At 51.5% G+C, this 19,821-nt stretch overlaps 1 protein-coding gene across 1 annotated transcript; it reads right to left on the reverse strand.

The window, feature by feature from the left end:
* Positions 1 to 479: 479 nt before the first annotated feature.
* On the reverse strand, positions 480 to 15,105 carry LOC111145863 (aquaporin 7). The gene is given in 10 exon segments (XM_022501140.1): positions 480 to 806; positions 1,058 to 1,066; positions 1,149 to 1,198; positions 1,200 to 1,367; positions 1,549 to 1,667; positions 1,878 to 2,015; positions 2,546 to 2,669; positions 9,550 to 9,658; positions 13,823 to 13,873; positions 14,983 to 15,105. Coding segments are annotated over 9 exon segments (1,014 nt in total). The 5' UTR covers positions 13,849 to 13,873; positions 14,983 to 15,105; the 3' UTR covers positions 480 to 535.
* Positions 15,106 to 19,821: the final 4,716 nt, after the last annotated feature.

A 19,821-nucleotide genomic window follows, 5' to 3' on the forward strand; every position in this document is an offset into this window, starting at 1 on the left:
TCTGTGGTATTAAAATACCATGTGATTAAGAAAGAAAATGTCTAAAAGGCTTCTGAGGGGAGCAATAATGAAGAAAAAAAAAAGGTTGAGAAACTCGGATCTACATGCTTGGGCCTTGCTTTGTCTGGTCTAGGACTAGCCGGAACTGAGAGAGTCTGGAGTCCCATCCCAGGGAAGCTCAAAGTATCCCCAGAGCTTACCTCCAGCTAACTGTTGTCCTTTCCCCAAAACCATTCCTCCCCTACCCTATGCCTCGAAAGTCCATCATTCTGTGTCTGGCATCCTTTAATCTCCTGTTCCTACTGAGGCCATAGGTCAGCTCTTCCCCCATTCCACCCCAGTTCCCAAAGCTGGAAGGAGTTAGAGACCCCTCAGCTCTGTGCTCCAGCCTTGGACTACTGCATAACCCTGGAGTTCCTGGAAGAATCCAGTAGGGAAGCCCAACCACAGGAGGCACCCAGGAAGTAGGGGTGCCGCTGTGTTGGACAAGGCTTTCTTTATTGGAGTGGGGGGATAGGGTCACAAATAATCTTTCTTAGAATTGCTCTAGGAGGATGGGGTCACTTAAGGGGGGGACAGTTTGGACTGTGGGAGACACAGAAACAGGGGTGAGGGGAGATGTCATGGCTGGGTTTGGCATGGTCTTGGGCAACACAGGTATTCTGCGGTCTTCAGACATCATGGAGTCCTCCAATATGTGGGGCCTCCGTGTGATGGTGGAGCCAATGAAGACCAAGTAGATGATGCCACCTAAGTAGGCACCTAGGAACGGTGCCACCACCGGCACCCACCACCAGTCCCGGGCCCTGCAGGCAAGAGGCAGAGGCCTGCTGAAGGCACTGATCCCCAGCATAGTACCCATGTCCACTCAGGCTGAGACAGAGAGTAGGGCCTGAGAGTCGAGGAGTGACCCCCATTCTAGCCTTAGAGTTGCCCCTGAGCCTGTCCTGGGGCAGGACTGACATTCAGTCTAAGAGCAGGATCTGCATTGGTGCTCATCTGGGGGAAATGGGGTCCCACACCTGTCTCCCCAGGCCACCTGGGAGCTGGGCAGGACTCTCCCGAGCTGCTCCTCACATCACCCCCACCCCCCCGCATGCAGGGCACCCACAAGAAAACGTGCAGGAATGGGCTGGGCAGGGCAGTACCTGAAGACCTGTATACCCCAGCCAGCAATGTAAGTGAAGAAGCGGGGGGGGCAGGTCCCGGGATGGGTTCATGGCATATCCTGTATTCATGCCCAGGGATATGCCAATGACAACAACGAGGATGCCAATCACCAGGGCCTGCGTCCCTTGCAGTGCTGGGTTGTTCTCCTTGTCCGTGATGGCGAAGAGACATAGCTGGAGCAACCCTGTCACCAGCACCTGGGGAGCAGACACCGTGGTAGCCCCCTGGGGCCCCTAGCCAAACCACAGAGCTTCAGCAGTGCCCCCAGCCCCAACCCACAAGCAGAGAGCCCAACCAGAGTTCTTGTCCTTTCTCCTGTGAGGGCTGCCTGCTAGGTGAGGAGGGCTTGAGGAGGGGAACCCACGCTGGGCCACTGACCTCATCCAGGAAGCCTCTCCACAGCGTTGAGTGGTCAGGAAGGTAGGTGGCAAAAATGCTAGCGGTGGCTATGGGGCCAGTCACTGTCAGATGTCCGCCCGAAAATTCGATAATGGCTGCTGTGGAGACACAGACTGAGTGTGAACCTGCCACCAGCTAAACCCCACTGGAGTCCCAGGATTAAAGCTGTAGGATCCAGGGGTGGGGAGCACCTCCAAGGCTTTCTCCCCCAGATGTTTTCGCAGACAAGGACACTGGGGTTGGATCTGCCCATGTTTCAGAGGACGAGGCTGAGGCCAGAGATGGACAACCCAGGGCAGGACACTCACAGTAGAAGAGGCAGTAGATGGTGGCAGCAGCCAGGAAGGAACCCAGAAACTGACCCAGGATGTACACAGGAAACTTCTTCCATGACATGCGGCCTAGTGCACAGTTGGTGAAGGTCAAGGCTGCATTCATGTGGGCCCCTGCGGGGAGGGGCAGAAGTGTCAGAGGTGTGAGAACAGAGACAAACAAAAATAATGCACAATATGAGAGCAGGGCGCCTGGGTGGCTCAGTCGGTGAAGCGTCTGCTTTTGCTCAGGTCATGATCCTGGGGTCCTGGGATTGAGCCCTGCATCAGGCTCCCCGCTTAGCCTAATAATAATAATAACAGCTAGTATTTATGGAATGGATTCATTTAATCCTCACAAAGACCCCACGAGGCAAGGACTACCATCCCCATTTCACCATTGAGGAAAGTGAGAGACTGAAGTTAAATAACTTGCCTAAGTTGACCCAGCTAGTAAAAATGTGGAGCCAGGGGACGCTTATGAAGATTCTAGATTCTGGGCAGAGAAGTTCAGAAGAAAGGGGTTCAGGGTGTTCTCCCTCCCCCGAGGCCAGTGAGTATTGGGTTTGGGTGGACTTAGAGAAGGGGCTGCCTGAAGGTAGGCAGGAAGAGCCTGCAGGGGACACCTGGCCTTGCTGATCAGATGGGGCCCCGGGAGCACTCACCAGAGATGTTCCCTGCCATGTGCACTCCCATGGTGACTCCGAAGCCAAAACCCAAGTTGACACCGAGGAAGCTCCCAAATTTACCTCCTAGAACCATATGGGCCACGGAGCCAAGGCCAAACACCTGCAAGGGAGGGCCTCTGAGGGGATCACCTGCACAGAAGCCCCAACCTCACAGGAGGGCTCGGGCTCAGATTGGGCTCCTCACCCCTATGCCCCAGGCCACCATGTATTGCCGCTGGAGACCCTCTGTCATGCCCTCTTCCTCCAGAAATTTTCCTCCCTGACTTTCCTTTACGATGTGACCAGTGAGAGATAAGTGGGGCTGTACAAGGAGCTGGGAGGAAAGTGGCAATGTGAGGGGCTCTTAAGGACACATCCAGGCCCCTAGTCTCCAAGCCCACCTGATGTTCAGGGTAGGGGTAGGGCTTCAAGGAGGGCATGGCCGGTGTGGATTGAACCCCTCAGAGTATCTTATACTTCAACCTAACCTGCAGGAAGTTTCTTCAAGGGATCTTCAAACTTCTGGCCTGGACTCTGCCAAAACCCCAGCCCCTAAACACATAGTGGCCCCGGGAGCCCAATGAGGTTCTACCTCCTTTGCCTTCAGCAACATTTCCAATGCCCCTGCGTGTCATTTCTGAACTTCTTGCCCTTGCCCATCCGTTAACTGTTGGATCGCCTCAGAAAATAAACCCTACTGACCCCCTTCACAGGAAGATTAGAGGCCTGAAGCTAGGCCCTCACTTAACCTCCTGCAGCTCCCACTGGAATCTATATCCGCCTTCCCCTTTAGCTCTGGTCCTGTGCCTAGCTTCTCTATCCCTCTCCAGTCACTTCCCTCTTGCCTGTATCTTCCACCCTCCCCTTGACAGCTCCCAGAGGCTCGGGTCTCTTCCTTCCTGCCATGGACCCCTGGACACCCCCTCCCTGTGTGGGCCAGGGTCTAGGAAAGACACACTGGCTGGCTCCTTGATCCCTTCCTTAGCTCTCCCTCTTCAGTCTGGCTCCTGCTTCCACATGTCACAGACACCAAAAGTCTCCCCAAGGGCTCCAGTCTCCTGATTTCCTCATGATCCCTTCAGACATTGTCTTACTTGACTTTGCTAACTTTGACCTTCTTAACCACTCTGGGCTTCTGGAAAGTCCCTCTTTGGCCTCCACGACATCTGTCTCCCCTGGTTTTCTCTTACCTCCGCAGCCTCCCTCTCTGCAGTTCCTTCCCACATTCTTCTTCCTTCATCTGCCTCATGAATATGGATGACTCCAGAGCTCCATCCTTGACCCCCTTCATGTCTCTCTCCAGTCACTCTTCCTGGGCCTTCTTACCACGTCTATGGCTTCAGATAAGCCTGATGCACTAAAATGCCCCAAACTTCCACCTAGGAGCTAAATCCCTATCTTCAAATACCTGCTGGGAGCTTGGGTTTTTCAAAGGCATCTATGGGTTTTTCAAAGGTTCTATGTTGAAAGCTCATCATCTCCCAGAAAATGTGATCCTCATCCTATGTTCCCCATCCCAGTCGGCCAAGCCAGAAACTTAGATGTCACAAGTGAGAGCTTCCTCCTCATCATCCCTCACACCAGTCAGCTCTGCCTTCATTCTATCCAGATCTCACCCAGCCTCCTTCTTGCAGCCAGAGTGACCTTTCTAGCAGAAAAATTTGATCGTGTCTGCCCTTGTTCAAACATTTACTGGCTCCCCTCCATTTCTAGGATAAAGTCCAAACTCAGTAGGGCACCATTTAAGACCCTGTATAAATGGTGCCTCTCAGTTTCCTATCTGCTCCAGTGTTCTCTACGTTCAGCAATAGTATTACTACTAAACCATAATAACCACTTATTGATCACTTACTGTGTGTCAGGCACTTGTAAGCAAGTTGTATCTATCACCTCCTTTAACCCTCACACCACACCAGCTTGTGTGTTAGGTGCTCTTATTCTCTCCATGTGACAGATTGTTAACCAAGTCCTAGAGAAGTTGAGCGGCTTGTCCAAAGTACACAACCCTCACGGGGTGAGCCAGGATTCGAATCTAGGCAGTCAGCTATGCCAAACAGCCTCAACACCAAACAACCACACTGCTCCCTGCGTGCCTTGTTTTTGAATGATTCTGTGGTTTAGCATGTGCTGTTCCCTCTGTCTGGAGTTCCAGATGCCAGATTCTGAAAACTCGTTACTCTAAAGCCACACCTGGAAAGCACCTCCTTTGAAAATTCCCTGTGCTTTCGATACGCTGTCTCTGAGGGACCTATACATATCAAGGCTGCTGGAAATGGAAGTCTAGATTCATCCTCCAATATGATGGTCACTAGCTACAGTCAGCTTCTAAGTACTTGAAATGTGGCCAGTCCAAATTGAGACCCACGCTAAGTGTAAATAAAGTACATGCCAGATTTCAAAGACTTAGTAGGAGAAAGAGAATGTAGAATATCTTATTAATAATTTTATATTGATTACATGTTGAACTGGTAGTAATATTTTGGCTATATGGATTAAATGCAATAATTTTTTTGAATTAATTTCACCTGTTGCTTTTTACCTCTTTAATGTGGGGACTAGAAAATTTTTAATTACATATGTGGTTCATATTGTATGTCCCTTGCACAGCTCTGTTCTAGTGTTTTCAAAAAAGAAAGCCTAGAGAATTGTGGACATGGGAGCTCTAGCTGAGCCTTCAGGGAGGATAAAGGTAAGAGGATGGTCGACTGTGGGCTGCGCCATGTAGGTTGGCGTCAGAAACCCCAGACGGAGGTGTTGAAATGGGAGAGGAACAAGGGGAGAATGTGCCCTGGACACAGAGTTTCCCAGGAGGGTGTGGTCCCCAAGGCCACATGCAGCCTCCAGGTCAAGTGCATGAAGGCCTGAAAAGCATCCCTCTGGATGTGACAATCCGGCAGTCCTTTGTAATGTGCTGAGCACGGCATCATCAGGCCATGGGAACAGAAACTGGGTCCCAGAAATTGAGAGGTAAGTAGGTGGTGAAGAAGAGCTGAAGGGTACCAGTGCAGACATCTCTTTGAGAACCTGCCTGAGGAGGGAGGGAGGGGGAGAGCATGATCATTGAAGGGGCTCACGGGGGAAGGGAGGAATGTTTTGTGTTGTGCCGGTTTAAGTAGAGAGACTTCAGCGTGGCAAGGCTGAGAGGAGGAGACGCTCTGCCTCAGGATGAAACAAAGTACCTGAGTGGACTGGAGGGTGGGACTGGTGCCGGAGTGGGGGGCCCTCCATGAAGGAGGCACCCCACCCTCGCCAAGGAGGGGATATGTGGATGTGCAGGTAAGTGGAGCCTGGTGCTGCAGGGACGGGTGGGTGAGAAGCCAGGCGCAGGAAGCCTGCCTGATGGTTTTCTCCGTCAAGCTAGCAATCCAGCCATTTGCTGATTTAAAAAAGCAGGGGGTGGGGGGCAGAGTACAGAGCAGCTTTGGGAAAGCCTGAGAATAAGTGGAATTGCCTGCATAGGGTAAGGGAGAGAGAGTTGAGCAGGGCCACGTAGGTCCCCCAAGGGCTCTAGGACAGGTGCAGGGGAGCCCAGACATAGGAAAACTTAGGCCAAGGGTAGGATGAGGCAGGAGAGGACAGGAACAGATCGGGTAGGGTGTAGGGTGTGAGGCCAGGATGGGCTGACAGGAGGTGCAGAGGCTGGAGCACACATGGAAGGTCTGAAGACCGAGGGTCCAATTTCCAAGCAGGAGCTCAAAACCATTTGCTAAAAATAATGAATGAGTCACTAAACCCCACATGATCTCCTGTGTCAAGGTTGCCAACTGGCAGCCCATGGGCCAGTCTATCCAGAACAAAGGTTTTGTTTGGGTACCTTGGTTTTGACCACCAGAAGTTTCAGGCTCCTTGAAAAATCAGAAGCCCGGGCAACGCTGGCCTGCGTCCCGCCCTGTGTGGCGACAGTCTGCTGGGCTAGTGGCAGAGATGCCTTTGTGCAGGCCGGCACTCTGCCGCTTGCCACAGTCCTCACCGCTCTGGCTTCACTGTCTGGTCCCCCTGGCGTGTACATTTGCAACTCCTTCCTCTCTGGCTCCCGTCGACAACTGCTTTTCCAGGGCCCTAATGGCCCAGCTCCTCCTCTCCCTGGTGGGTGGATGTGGCCCAGCCCATTCCAGTCCCATCGCCACAAGGCCAGTCCTGAGCACAGCACTCTGGGAGGCTCCGGAAGAACAGTCCACGTCCCTCATCCTGGCTGCAGTAAATGGGGCCCAAGGTCACACTAGTTTTTCTGGCAAAACCTTTGCCCTGATGACTCATTGAGCTTCCTATAACCGAAAAAGCCCCCACTTCTCGGCACAGGCCCAACAACCGCAAACAACAACACAATGTCCTATATGAGCTTAAACCTCAGAGTTCTTTTGTAAGTGTTATTTCCCTTCCATCCTCACAGCAGATCTGCCTGGCAAATGTTTCTGCTCTTGTTCTACAGATGGGGAAATTGAGGCCCAGAGACTACCAAAAGCCTGAAAGTAAGGGCCTTACCTCAGCTGGGGGAGAATAAACAAGCCAGAGTGTTGTAAATCCTGCCATAGTTAAGCTAAGGGATAGAGAGTATAGAAACTAAGGGTCAAGGCTGTGATATTAGGTTGGACTGGATTTGATCTTAACTTAAAATGTGACGTTGGATAAGTAACTTAGTCTCACGGAGGCTCAGTTTCCCCACCTGTGAAATGGGGATAATAACAGAACCTCCCTCATAGGAGCACAATGCTTTGCTCTGCGGATTTGAGAAGATACTATATGTAAGGGGCTTGTCATCATCGTGCCTGGCATACAGCTCAATAATAATCTCAAAAAAAGGAAGAGAAACAGGGACATGGAAAGGCATCAGTGCATGTGGGTGGTGCCGGCTTCCCCTAAGAGCTCTCCGAGGAGGTGCCCTCCCACCTCCATGGTTCCAAGGTTTAACAGCCCTCACGAGGCTGGAATGTCTTGTCATAAATGAATGACTTTGCCCTGGATTAAGGCTGGACACCATCCAGTTGCTGTCCTCACTGCTCAGGAGTCAAAACAGGAAGGCAAGTAATGGGGAAAGGGAAAAGCACAGGAGGCGGGGAGGGGAGGGCAGTTGCGAGCACATGTCATGACCAGAGACCAGCACATATGTCCTGCATGTGTACTGGGTGTCTGCCAGCTTGATGTTAGTGTCACGTTTACTGACGAGGAAGCTAAAGTTCTAAAGAGTCAAGACACTTGCAAAAGATCACACATTGAGAAGACAGTAGGACTCAAACAGCTCCACAGCCCATGAAGGTCCGATTCAACAACATGCTTAATAACTGACAGGACAGGGGCGCCTGGATGGCTTAGACAGTTGAGCGTCCGACTCTTGCTTTCGACTCAGATCATGATCTCAGGGTCATGGTGTCGAGCCCCGCATCAGGCTCCAGCTCAGGGGTGGAGTCTGCTTGAGAGAGTCTCTCTCTCCCTCCCCCTCTGCCCCTGCACCCTGCTCATGCTCTCTATCTCTCTCTCTCTCAAATAAACAGACAAACAAATACATAAAATCTTTTAAAAATAAAAATAAAAATAAAATACCTGAGAAGACAGATTCAGTCGCAGAGAGACTGGCTCAGGTCCAGCTGGTGACTCAGTGGCAGAATCAGGATTCTTAGGTCCAGTGTCTCCTACACTTAGTGTCTCCTACACTGTGGCTCAATGCACACTCACACACATACAACTGGTAATACTCCCCCCTGTGCACACACATAACCACATGCACTCAGGCACTCTCATACTCTCTCACCCCCACTTCCACGTTGGCTTTCCTTCCCAGAGCTGCCCCTTCTTTTCATGGACTTGGGGCCTCCATGAGATTCAGACAGGGATGGCTACAGCTTCAGGGCAGAGGCTGACTGCTGTAGGTGGAGAGAGGGCGGGTGTTTCTAAGAAACCTCACATCCCACCTGCAGTCTGGTTTCTGTCCCATCAGCCAGTAAAAGAGACCTTGTTGAGGTCCCCGGTGACCTCCATGTTGCTAATCCCTATAGACCCTTGCCAGCAGCCACTTTCTCTGGCCTGTCTGCAGCCCCCCACTGCTGACCACTCCCTCCCTGTGGGCCCTCCTTTCTATAACAGCCCCCCCTTCTCCTCCCACTTTTCTGACCACTCCTCCTCAGGCTTCTTTGCGTGCTCCTCTTCAGGGTTCTGTCCTCAACTTATTTTTCTCTTTCTGTGCACTCTCACCGAACACTTTTATAACCACCATCCATATTCTGATGAGCTCTAACTCCTTACTTGCAGCCCAGGTCCCTCTCTGGAGCTCCAGACCTCTATATCCAAGCTCCCAGACGTCTCCACTGGCACCTCACCTGAGCACACCCAGACTGACCTTGCTTCTCACCCTGAAGTGGGCCCTGGGCTCCAGAGTGGCCTCCTCAACACTTACCCTCATCTGCTGCTTGCAAAGTCTTGGTTCCTCCACAGCTCCCTCAACTGTGTGCTTTCTCCTCCATCCCTGGACCAGTCATCACCCTCTCTCTATCCTAAGTCAACAGCCTCCTAACTGCTTCTCCTCCCACCAGTTCTGCCAGTTCTGCTAAGGCTCACTCTGCACCCCAGACACCTTCTAAAATCCAAATGTGAACACATCACTCCCCAGCGTGAAAACCTTCCGCACCTCTTCATGGCTCTCAGGATTCTCAAAGTGTGGTGCTCAACGACACTTCTCTCTAATCTCTGTATTCTTAATTTCCCTTCTCTCCAGTTCCAACCATGCCCTCTGACACCTGCACCCCAGCCCATGGCTTTGTTCTTTCCCCACATACTATGATCTCTTTCTTTCCCAAAAAGAGGGCCAGGAAAAGAGAGCTCTCTCTTTACTTTCTTATGCTTCTCCTTCAGGAGCCCAGCTCCAAGGCTGGAGAAGGGATAATGTGACCCAGAGGTCAGTGGTGGGGAGGGGGTCATGGATTTCTTTCACTGAGCCCCACCCTCCTGAGGTCTTGAGGTTCCTGTCCCTCCCTCAGAACCCACCCACCCTGTGCCATCTACCCACTCACCATCATGACATACGTGCTCATGAACTCGGCCAGGAACTCTCGCACCATCTCCTTCTGCATGATTGCTTGCATCCTTGTGATTACCGTGGGCGATGAGACCATCTTGGAGCTGCAGATGGACATGGAGCAGCAGCCCAAGCCCATGGGCAGGAAAGAGACTCGAGTGTACTCGCTGCCATAGGCCCTTTAGGTCATGGCTGAGTTAATGGGTAACCCAGAGGTTACCCACACACACCTCCTCTTGCCCAGGGCAGCTGGTAGAGCTGGGATGAGAGATGACTAAGAGCCACAGGAATGTGGAGAGGGACTGGTGCTAGATGGCCAGGCTAGGTCCCTTCTTTCTTTCTTTCTTTTTTTTTTTTTTAAGATTTTATTTATTTATTTGACAGAGATAGATCACAAGCAGGCAGAGAGAGAGAGAGAGGGAAGCAGGCTCCCTGCTGAGCAGAGAGCCCGATGCGGAACTTGATCCCAGGACCCCGAGATCATGACCTGAGCCGAAGGCAGCGGCTTAACCCACTGAGCCACCCAGGTGCCCCAGGTCCCTTCTTTCTGGAGGGGACTGGACCAGTGGGAAGGGTGCACTAAAGAGGTCATTCTGCAGAGAAGGTAATGGGGAGCCGAAAAGTGCCATCTGTGGTGCCAGTGAGTCCCAGAGGAGAAGCAGATGGGAGAGGGCAGGCAGAAGAGGGGGCTCAGCTGCCCGTCAGTCTGTCTGCCTGCCTGTCTGCAGGAGCCAAAGCTTTGAGAACACAGGCCAGGCATCAGGCAGGACCTGTTAATAGCAAGGCACTTTGCAAACACAGGGTGTGGCAAAGGCCGCTCAGGGCTCCTTAAACACTGAGGCCTGAAACTTGCATCAGGTTCTGCCAGAGGGGAAAGTATCTGCGAAGTACAGCAGGCTCGGCAACCAGGTTGACACAAACAGACTTCTGTGCGTGAATAAAGGAATGAACAAATGAGAGAGAAGAGGGAGGCAAGGAGGGACTGGGTCTTCCCCTCTGGTGTATGCTCACCTGCCCAGCACAGGGCCAAATACAGAGTAGGTGTGCAATAGATATTGTCCACTGAATAAAAACTGGGGAATTCATCTGTTGTACTCTCCGCTAGATCCCCAGAATCTCCTACAGGGCCTGGCACATGGTATATGCTTGACAAATATTTGTTTAATAAATGCATGGTTGGATGAAGAGATAGACAAAAAAAATGAGTTACGGGTCCCATCATCTGTTGGGGGTGGGGTAGAGAGTTCTGGTTTGGGGAAGGAGATAAGGTCTGGAGGCTAAAGAGGAGGAGGAGGGCTACAGAGCCCTCTAAGTGTGGCCTTAGTGCTTGTCAGACTGGTGACCCTGCTCCTGCTGAATGCCTGAAGCTGACCCCAGGCCCTCAACTGCCTCTTCCTCCTGGGATAGCAACATCACCCCCACCGTACCCCAGGCTTCCCGAGATTTCCCCGGCCCTACAGCAGCACAGAATAAGTAATGGGAGTAAGAATAGTAAATCAGGCATGAATAAAACACCTTCCATTTTCCTGGCTGAGACCCTGTGTTTAATCTCACCCACCCAGGTCCTTGCTCTGTCCTCATCCCAGGAAAACAAAACAAGGGCTGAGCATAGGGAGGGCTATATAGAGTCAAGGGACAATTTACCAATGTCCATCCAGCTCCAGCTCCCATGCAGCATCATGGTGGGGCACGGGAGGGGGGGTCTCTTTGCCCCTGTTACCAGCTTCTCAGCCCTGAAGAAGGGCCTGTGAGTAGCTTGAGGCAGGCAGGTACCCAAGATGGTCCTGGGAAAGTACCACAGAGGTAGTGGAGAGGTGTACAGAGCGGGAGCCAAGGACACCAAGAGAACTTTCCAACCGTGGCCCCTTCCTCATTACCACACAGCTGGTGAGACACAGTAAGCAACAAATCACCAACCAGCCACTCACCCAGAGATTTATCAAATGCCTACTACAATCAAGCACTGTCATAGAAAACATTGTCAGGACCCCTGCTCTCAGGAAGAAAAACTCTCAAGAAGAAAAACAATGAAGTAATCACTATAAAGCGTGAGGAGTGTTGCCACAGGCGAAAGGTGGGCATCACTGGATTGCAGGGAGGAAACAAACGACCTCGAGGAGGGGCGTGGGAGTGTCACCCAGAGAAGAGGAAACGGGCTGAGAATGGAAGGCTGGCCAGATGAAGGAGCATCCTGGGAGTCAGGGGAAATTGGGCCTTGGAATGGCATAACAGAGGCTTGCCGCTAAGACAGTGTGTAGATGGACTCCCCAAGGATGGGCTGGCAAGAGAGAGAGAGAAAGAGAGAGAAAGAGAGAAAGTAGCGTGAGGTGGGCAGAGAGGGCACAAGGCCAGATGGCAGAAAGCCTCAGGGCCAGAAGACAGTCAAAATGACACACTTGGTGTTTAGCTAAAGAGGGAAATGGAGAGGGAAGGGTCAGTGATGTCCTCAGCTTCGGGCAGAACAGCAGAATGACAAGTGAGCAGAGGAGATAAGCTGCAGGCTTAGGCAGAGCATGAGGAGTCCCTCCGGCTGTGTGGAGTTTGAAGAGCCTCCTGGACATCTAGGTGGAGATGGCCGGTAATGTGGAGGCAGCTGGTAGTGTCTTATTTACAGACACACATCCAGAGGTCACAGGTGGTCATTTGATCCTTGGGCAGAGATGAGATAGCTCAAGGAAAGGGTGTAGAATGAGAAAAACCGGCCTACAAGCCAAGAAGCTAACGGCCAACCTGATAATTATCTAAGTACCTGCCTATGAAGGAGCTAAATAGCTAATAACTCACCAACCAACCCTTCAACTAACTACTTATCTAGCAACTTGGCCAGCTAACGGAGTCTCCTATTCCCCAGCTCATTTAATGACCTAATCAACCAACCACCTGTAAGCCAGCCGGGCCCCAGCGGTCAGTGTACAAACCGAGTCTCCACCCTTGGATCACTCATCTAGTGGGTCTGATGGTTAACGGCAGCGCCATCAGAGCCGAGAAGCCGGGGGTGGGAGGTGAGGCCTGCAGAGACTTCTGAAGAGTGGGCAGGTGGTGGCCTAATGTGCCTGTGAGGAAGGAGGGTCGAGGGGGAAAGAATGGTGGGAGTGAGCACAGTCTAGATATTTTAGGAGATGTGACCTGATACGAGGCATGGGGAGACAGAAGTATCAAGGACAGGGTCTTGACTTCTGGCTTGAGCAGTGGAGAAAGGGATCCTGGGCTGAGCTGAGGTCACGGGAAGAGGAGTGGGCTTGGGGTATGGAGGCTGTTTTCAACTGGGATGCCAGTGGATCTTTGGAAACAGTGTCTAAGTCCCCAGAGAGAGTCCAGCACAAAGGGGAGCCATTCATTCTGTCTGTGCAGGAGTGCACAGACAAAACTCTCTGCTCACACAGAGCTGGCAGGCAGCGATGAAATGTAATAAGCAAGTACATTTGCATACTATGGGGGTAGTGCCTGGGTGGCTCAGGTGGTTAAGCGGCTGCCTTCGTCTCAGGTGGTGAATCCCGCGTCAGTGTCAGTGTCGATGCTCTGCTGAGAGTCTGCCTCTCCCTCTCCCTCTGCCCCTCCCTCCATTCCACTTGTGCTCTCTGTCCCTCTCTCATAAATAAATTTTTAAAAAATCTTAGAAAGAAAGGAAGGAAGGAAGGAAAGAAAGAAGGAAGGAAGAAGGTAGTATGGCCTATGGAGAAAAATAGAGCAAGGAAATGGGGTGGGGTATGATTTTAAGTAGAGCAGTTGGGGAAAGCCTCATTGAGAAGGTGACAGGAGGAGGTGAGGGAAGAGCATTGCAGGCAGAGGGGGAAATCACTGAAGGATTCTGAGCATATTTGAGGGAAAGGAAAGGAGGTCAGTGTGATTGGAGTGGGAGACAGCAGGGACAGCATGGGGGAAGGTCAGAGAGGAAACCAGGACTAGAAGGGCAGGCCCTGGGCCGTTGCAAGGACCTTGGCTTTTATTGTACCCAAAAGAGACTTGAGCCTGCGAGGGTGAGAAGCGGTGAGTTCAGTTCTGTTGAGCACCACCTACATAAAGGCAGCTGGAATCCACTCACCAACTCCTTGGCCCTCACCCAGTTCTTTCTCAGCCTTCTGTCACCCCAGGGCCCAGCCTAGGGCCCAGGAGGGAAAGGCCCTTCTTCTAAGCCTCTTGACCCAGCGGGGAATGGGAAGGAGGGGGGTTGGGGAGGGTCAGCTGCCATGAGGGAGAGGCAGAGAGTAGGGGTGTGCAGGTGGGTAGGGGATGAGAGGCTGGAGGAGGAAAACGAGTAGGGTACTTACCTCCTCTTCTTATCTCTTCGAGCCATGTTCCGTCTTTGAGAGTTTTAGATGCTGCAGAGCCAAAGAGAGGTCATTAGGGCTAGGGGGCACAGAATTTGGCCCCACATTCTCATCAGACCTCAGTCTCCCAGCGGGGAAGACACAGGGACAGGTCCTGCCAGTCCCAATCTCTCAACCAGCCAAGCTGGCAAGGAGGGGTGTGGCTGTGCTTCAGCCAATGGGGAAAGGCCCTGGAGTCCCACCCCCTCACCCTTGCGGGTCTGGGGACCCCTGGACCAGGCTCTTCACAGGTCCTCCAGATTTCCCCAGGTTGCCAGCTTGGGCAGTGGAGATGCCCACAGCCTCCCCTCAGTGGTGCCACCCTCACATATCTGGGTATTACTGCCTTGAGTCTAACCTCAAGCCCTCTTGCTGCTGACTTCAATTCTGATTTTCCAGGGCCTTTTCCTCGAGTACACACACATACACACACACACACACACTCACAAGTGAAGTCTTGAGAATTCATTTAGTCCATAGTGCCACCTCAGAACAAAGTCCACCCTCTTACCTTTCCTGAAAATTCCCCAGCGTATCCCCATTGTCCACACAAATGACCTCACAGAGGTAACCCTTGAGTTTCCCCATTCTGTAAGTCCCCTGGTTCTCTAGCCAGATTCCCTGTAGCTGCAGCACAAGGTCACATCCCTAGTCCTGACTGCAGGACCCTGCAGCCCCCAGCCCCAGCTCCTCAGGAGGGAACTCCCAGGGGAGAAACCACTCCAGCTAAGCCAGCAATCAAACCATCTCTCCGATCTGCATGCCTTCTACTTTGGTCCAGGTCTGGTCTGCCTGCTCTCCTTCTTCCTTGGCCAGCGCTCTCCTGACACCCCAGCCCTACACGGCCTCCCGGCCTCTGCGGCACTGCTGTTCCTCCCAATAGCCAAATTCTAGGTAAGGAAACTAGAGCCCAGAGAGAGCGTGGGACATGCCTGTGTCACACAGCAACTCAGGACTAAACCAGAACCAACATCCTGGCTTTTAACTCCCAGCTGGAGTTCCTTCCCCAGCTAGTCCCATGGTCATCTCTCCCCGCAACCATATGTCCCCCAGGAAGTAGCACTGAGGCTTGAGCCGATGGCGAGGCCCCCTGTTCCAGCCCTGCCTGGAACACAACTCACTCTACTGAAAGGCCTTATGTTTCTCAGCATCCACCCTGGCGGCTTCTCAGTTACAGGAGGTCTTGGTCTTGTTCCTCCATGACTGGCCCGGGCTCTGGCTGCACCCCCGGCTGGGACGCCACTGTCCCTGTGTCCCCAGCCTAGAGCCCGCCTCTCGGCCCCCCCTTGGGGTGGCCCCACGTGCTGCTTTGCTCTGCTCCTCTAGGGGAGAGGTCAGTGGGGCAGGGGTTTGGCCTGTGCCACTTGGGCCAAGTCCAGACACACTGCCTAAAATAGCATCCCCTCTCCTGCCAGCGGCGCCACGGAGACCAGGTTCTAAGGCAGCCCTTGTGAGGTCAGAGGTAGAGCTCAGGATGGGTCCCAGAGGAAGGGCCTGTCCTCCAAGCCGGGTGTCCACCCCAAAGCCAGAGCAAGTCCTCCCGGGACCCCAGACCTGAGGGAGGGCACAGAGGCTCTGGAGCCCCTGGTTGTGGGAAAAGCTGTGCAGAATGGGGACTGGAGATGGGAAGATCTGGAGATCAACAGCCAGGTAGAGGGGTTGGGGAGGAGGCCTAGTTCAATCCTCAGGAAACCCCCATTCTGGAGAAGGAAAGGGAAACTCAGGCCCCTCCCCGTCTCAGGGGAAGGAGGACACATAAGCCATGTTAGCAGGGAAACCCCGCTCTGAAAAGGGAGACAGAGCCAAGCCTAGTCTTCTGGGGTCCCTCGTCTATTGGCAGAGAGAAGCCTGGGCCACCTCCTGGGAACCCCCATCTGAGCAGGGGAAGGGAAAACCTATGCCCCATCTTCAGGAAAATGCCTCCCTTGGGAACAGCAAGCAAGACCTCTGTGAAGGGGCCAAAGCTGGACCAGAGTATGGGGCCCCAGGGCAGAGCTACAGAAACTTAGTGACTAAGGTGGGGTCAGGAGTGAGCTAGGGGATTAGCTGCCATCTGAGTGGACTTCTGGAGCCAGGGCATTACTGGGCCTCCAAGGATGGGGCATTGTGGTGTTTGAGCGGGTGACTCGGGTTGAGACACGGGGAGTGGCTGCTGCTCTGCAGACTGTGAGGAGACCTGCCAGGGGGAGTGGTGGGCAGTGGGCAGTAAGTCCGGGAGCACTGAGGCTGGTGGGGAGGCCATATAGGATTGGGGTGCCCAAAGCTAGCTCTGGTAACAGAACTGTCCTCTAGAGGGTGCCAATAGACCAAGCCAGGTCTGAACGCACATTGTCCGTGTCCCAACCCCAAATTGCCCTGCAGGTCACTCTGCAGGGAGAGGCAGGGGCAAGCTGCAATCTGAGGGCTTCCCGGTCAGAAGTTGTCCGTAAGGAGCAAACTCTTCCACTGCTGCCCCCCTGCAACTGAGGCTCTGCCCCTCACTCCACTCTGCAGACTCAGGTGGGCTCAGGATAGTAACTGCTTCTTTCAGGAAGGGAGAGATATAACCTTTGGACATATGAGACACCTGCCTTTATTCCTTTCTGGTGTGTACTGTCAGGGTCAGAGTAAGGTAAGGGTCAAAAGTGAAGCTGGGGTCTTGGATGAGGGCAGTGCTTGGGTGGACCTGGATTGGGCGGGGATCAAGTTGGTGAAGGAGGGACTCAGGATCCATGTTCGTTAGTCAGGGATCGAGACCCTGGCTCATTTACTGGGCGAGGTACTGGAGACCCAGATGTAGAGAAGACACAGTCCTGTCTGTCTCTTGGGAGAGATGGATAAACAGCAGGTGACACAGGAGACGCCGCGATAAGGTGGACGGAATATAGGCAGCAGCTAAGCCAGCCTGTAGAGAGGCAAGAATCATCTGGAAGAGATGACAGGGAAGCTGAGTGCTCCAAGGTGAGTGAGGGAGGGAGCGGTGCTGGTGGTTATGTGAAGCCATTTGAACCCCAGAGGGGTTATGAGAAAACCTAACACATTCTGTGAGTGGCTTGCAGAGGGCTAGAGAAGTGGCTCCATCCTGCCCCTGGGCCTCTGTTTCCTCACCTGAGAAATGGGGTGGGAGGATATATGGTCCCTCCCACCCAGGCCCAAGAAAAGGTTTATGGAGGCACAGTGGCCCAGTAAGTAAGAAACAAATTTAGTGGAAATATAAATGGGTTGAAAATGAAGTGGTAATATTAGTGTGCTACAGGGCAAGTTGTCAAACGGTGATGTACCTCTCAGCATTTAGTCCCTCTTGAAGAAATTTAGTTTTCTTATTCTCATTTTGTCTGCAATACATTTTTTCTTTTGCTAGTGAAAATTTGGAAATAGCCCAGTGCTCATCAACCTTCTATTTCTTTTTTTTTTAAAGTAAGCTCTAAGCCTAACTAACGTAGGGCTCAAACTCAACCCCAAAAGCAAGAGTTGCATGCTCTACCAACTGAGCCAGCCAGGTCCTCTCCACCTCCTGTTTCTTACTCACTACACTAAAAATCTTACAATGTGAATTGGTAATTGGGGACATTAATGTTCAACCTAACTGAAAATTTAAATATTTATGAACACATAGCCAAGCAAGTCGAGCAGATATAATTGTCTATCATTGGAGTGGAAATTTTTTTAATAGAAAACAAATAAAAAGAATCTCAGATACTTTTCTTTTATTCTGTTTTGAACTAAAATACAAACAAGCCAAAGAAAACTTAAAAGACCCATTTTCCGTCTGTGACAACTATTACTAACATTTTGGTAGATTTCCTTCTAATCCTTTTATATATACACATATCCCCTTCCTACTTGGTCAATAATAAGTAGAATGAAACTTACTTTGTAAAGGCCTTTTTTCCCCTCTAACATTATTGAGACTATCTTTCCATGCTAACAGGTCTATATCCATATCTTGTATGTGACTATACAGGACACAACTGTCCCCTATTTTAAATGTTTCCCAAAAAAAAATAAATAAATAAAAAATAAATGTTTCCAATTCCTCCCTATTAGGAACAGCATGGAGCAGATACAAGAGGCCAAAATCCAAAATTAGGAATAAAAATGCAAATAAAAATTTTTAAAAATCAGAATAAGGAAAGAAAACTGCCAAAAGATGTTAAAACTTCTCTGAACTTTCCCCAAAATATCCACCAAAGTGTTGATGTGTAAAAAACCTAATCATTTCAGCTAATTATTTGTTTCAACCAATATTCTATTTGATTAACTTATCACACAAACTACTTTCAGTCAAATTGTTTAAGGGGGTGCGTGGGTAGCTCAGTCCATGATGCATCTGCCTTTGGCTCAGGTCATGATCCCAGAGTCCTGGGATTGAGCCCTGCATTGGGCTCCCTGCTCAGCAGACAGCCTGCTTCTTCCTCTCCCTCTGCCTGCTGCTGCACTTGTGCTCTTTATCTCTCTGTCAAATATATAAATAAAATCTTATAGATTTTATATATATATGTATATATGTATATATACACACACATACACACATATATATATACACACACACACATATATATATATAACTATAGATATTTTTATTTTTAAAATAACCAAATTGTTTTACGCTTGGGGTTTTTCAGACTCTTTGAGCCACCGAATACGGTGTATAACTTAGGAGCCTGTGTATCAATCAGTAAGAAAGAAAATGTTCTGGCTGAAGGAGCGGGGATGGCTGTGGGAACACAACGTGCGTTCTTCAAGGGACCCTGGTCTCTCTGAAATCACCTGAAGTCATAAAGATTCTCCTTCTGCTCTAAAAAGAAAGGACCCTTAAGTCTCACCCAAGTAAGTGTCACCTTTCAAACTCTTGAGATAGGGAAACTGAGATTCAGAGCAAGGTAACAACTTGCTCAAGATCACCCAGACCTAGAACATCCAGATCAGGGCTCTGTCCCCTGCCCTAGGAGGCCAGGGCCCCCTATCTAGGAGAAGCAGGGGCTAGGTTGGGGAGGGATAGGGGCACAAGCACGACCCAGGACAGCATGTAACCTTGACCTTCTCCAATGACCAGACTCCCCCTCCCACAGCCCAGCCTCTCATCCTTTTCAGAGTCCTACGTGGGTGTCCAGGACAGAGGGAACAGAGACCGGTGAAGATAGGAGGCACAGCCACTGGCCCAAGGACAAACAAGGAACCAGAATTCAAAAACAAGCCTGTTCCACTCTAAGGCCTATGTCATGTTGCCTAATTTAGCATCAGAAACCAGGCACAGAGCTCAGGCCTGCTACTTCCCAGTATGAGCTAGAGCTATCAGGGAGGGCTTGTTAGTGGAGGCAATCTCACTGACAGAATTTGGAGGATGATCCTGAGGGAATTTGCATGTGTGAGAAGCATTTGTGTTTTTGTGTATGTCTGTATGTGAGCATCTATATGTGTGAATGGACAGGTGTGTATGTATACCTACATATCTGTGTCTGGCCTTGCATGTGAAAACCTCTGTGGGTACACACGTACACACGCACACACACACAAACACACGGAGTCATGCACACATTTACATGTGCCCATTCCACTGGGTTAATATTTTCCTGCCTGCGTCAGCCCAGTCCCAGTCAGCAGGCAGCTCACAGCAGGAACGTGCCCTATCTGATCTGGTCAGGAGCTGGGGGCCTGGAACAGGGGGCTCAGGGTGGCAGGGAGCCCATTTCAGCTCCCCCAGAGAAAGCTACTCTCTCTCTACTCTCCTGCTCTGCCTGAGAAAGGAGTCTGGCCCAGAGGCCAGGCAGCTCCAATGTGAGATGACTTCCCTATCTCCCAACTCACAGTAGGGACTCCCGAGGGGGCAGCCTCCCTGCCTGCCTCCCGAAGGGTAAAGCCAGCTGCTCCCTGAGTTACCTCCTGCCTCCCTCACCTTTGCCCAAATCCTGAGGCCTTTCCACACACAGACGTGCCACTGAGGACAAACAAGGGTAGAGACCCTAAGGAAATGCCCACAG

This window comes from Enhydra lutris, unplaced genomic scaffold (assembly GCF_002288905.1).
Source record: "Enhydra lutris kenyoni isolate GAN:26980312 unplaced genomic scaffold, ASM228890v2 scaffoldscaffold13, whole genome shotgun sequence".
In the NCBI taxonomy this organism is placed as follows: domain Eukaryota; kingdom Metazoa; phylum Chordata; class Mammalia; order Carnivora; family Mustelidae; genus Enhydra; species Enhydra lutris.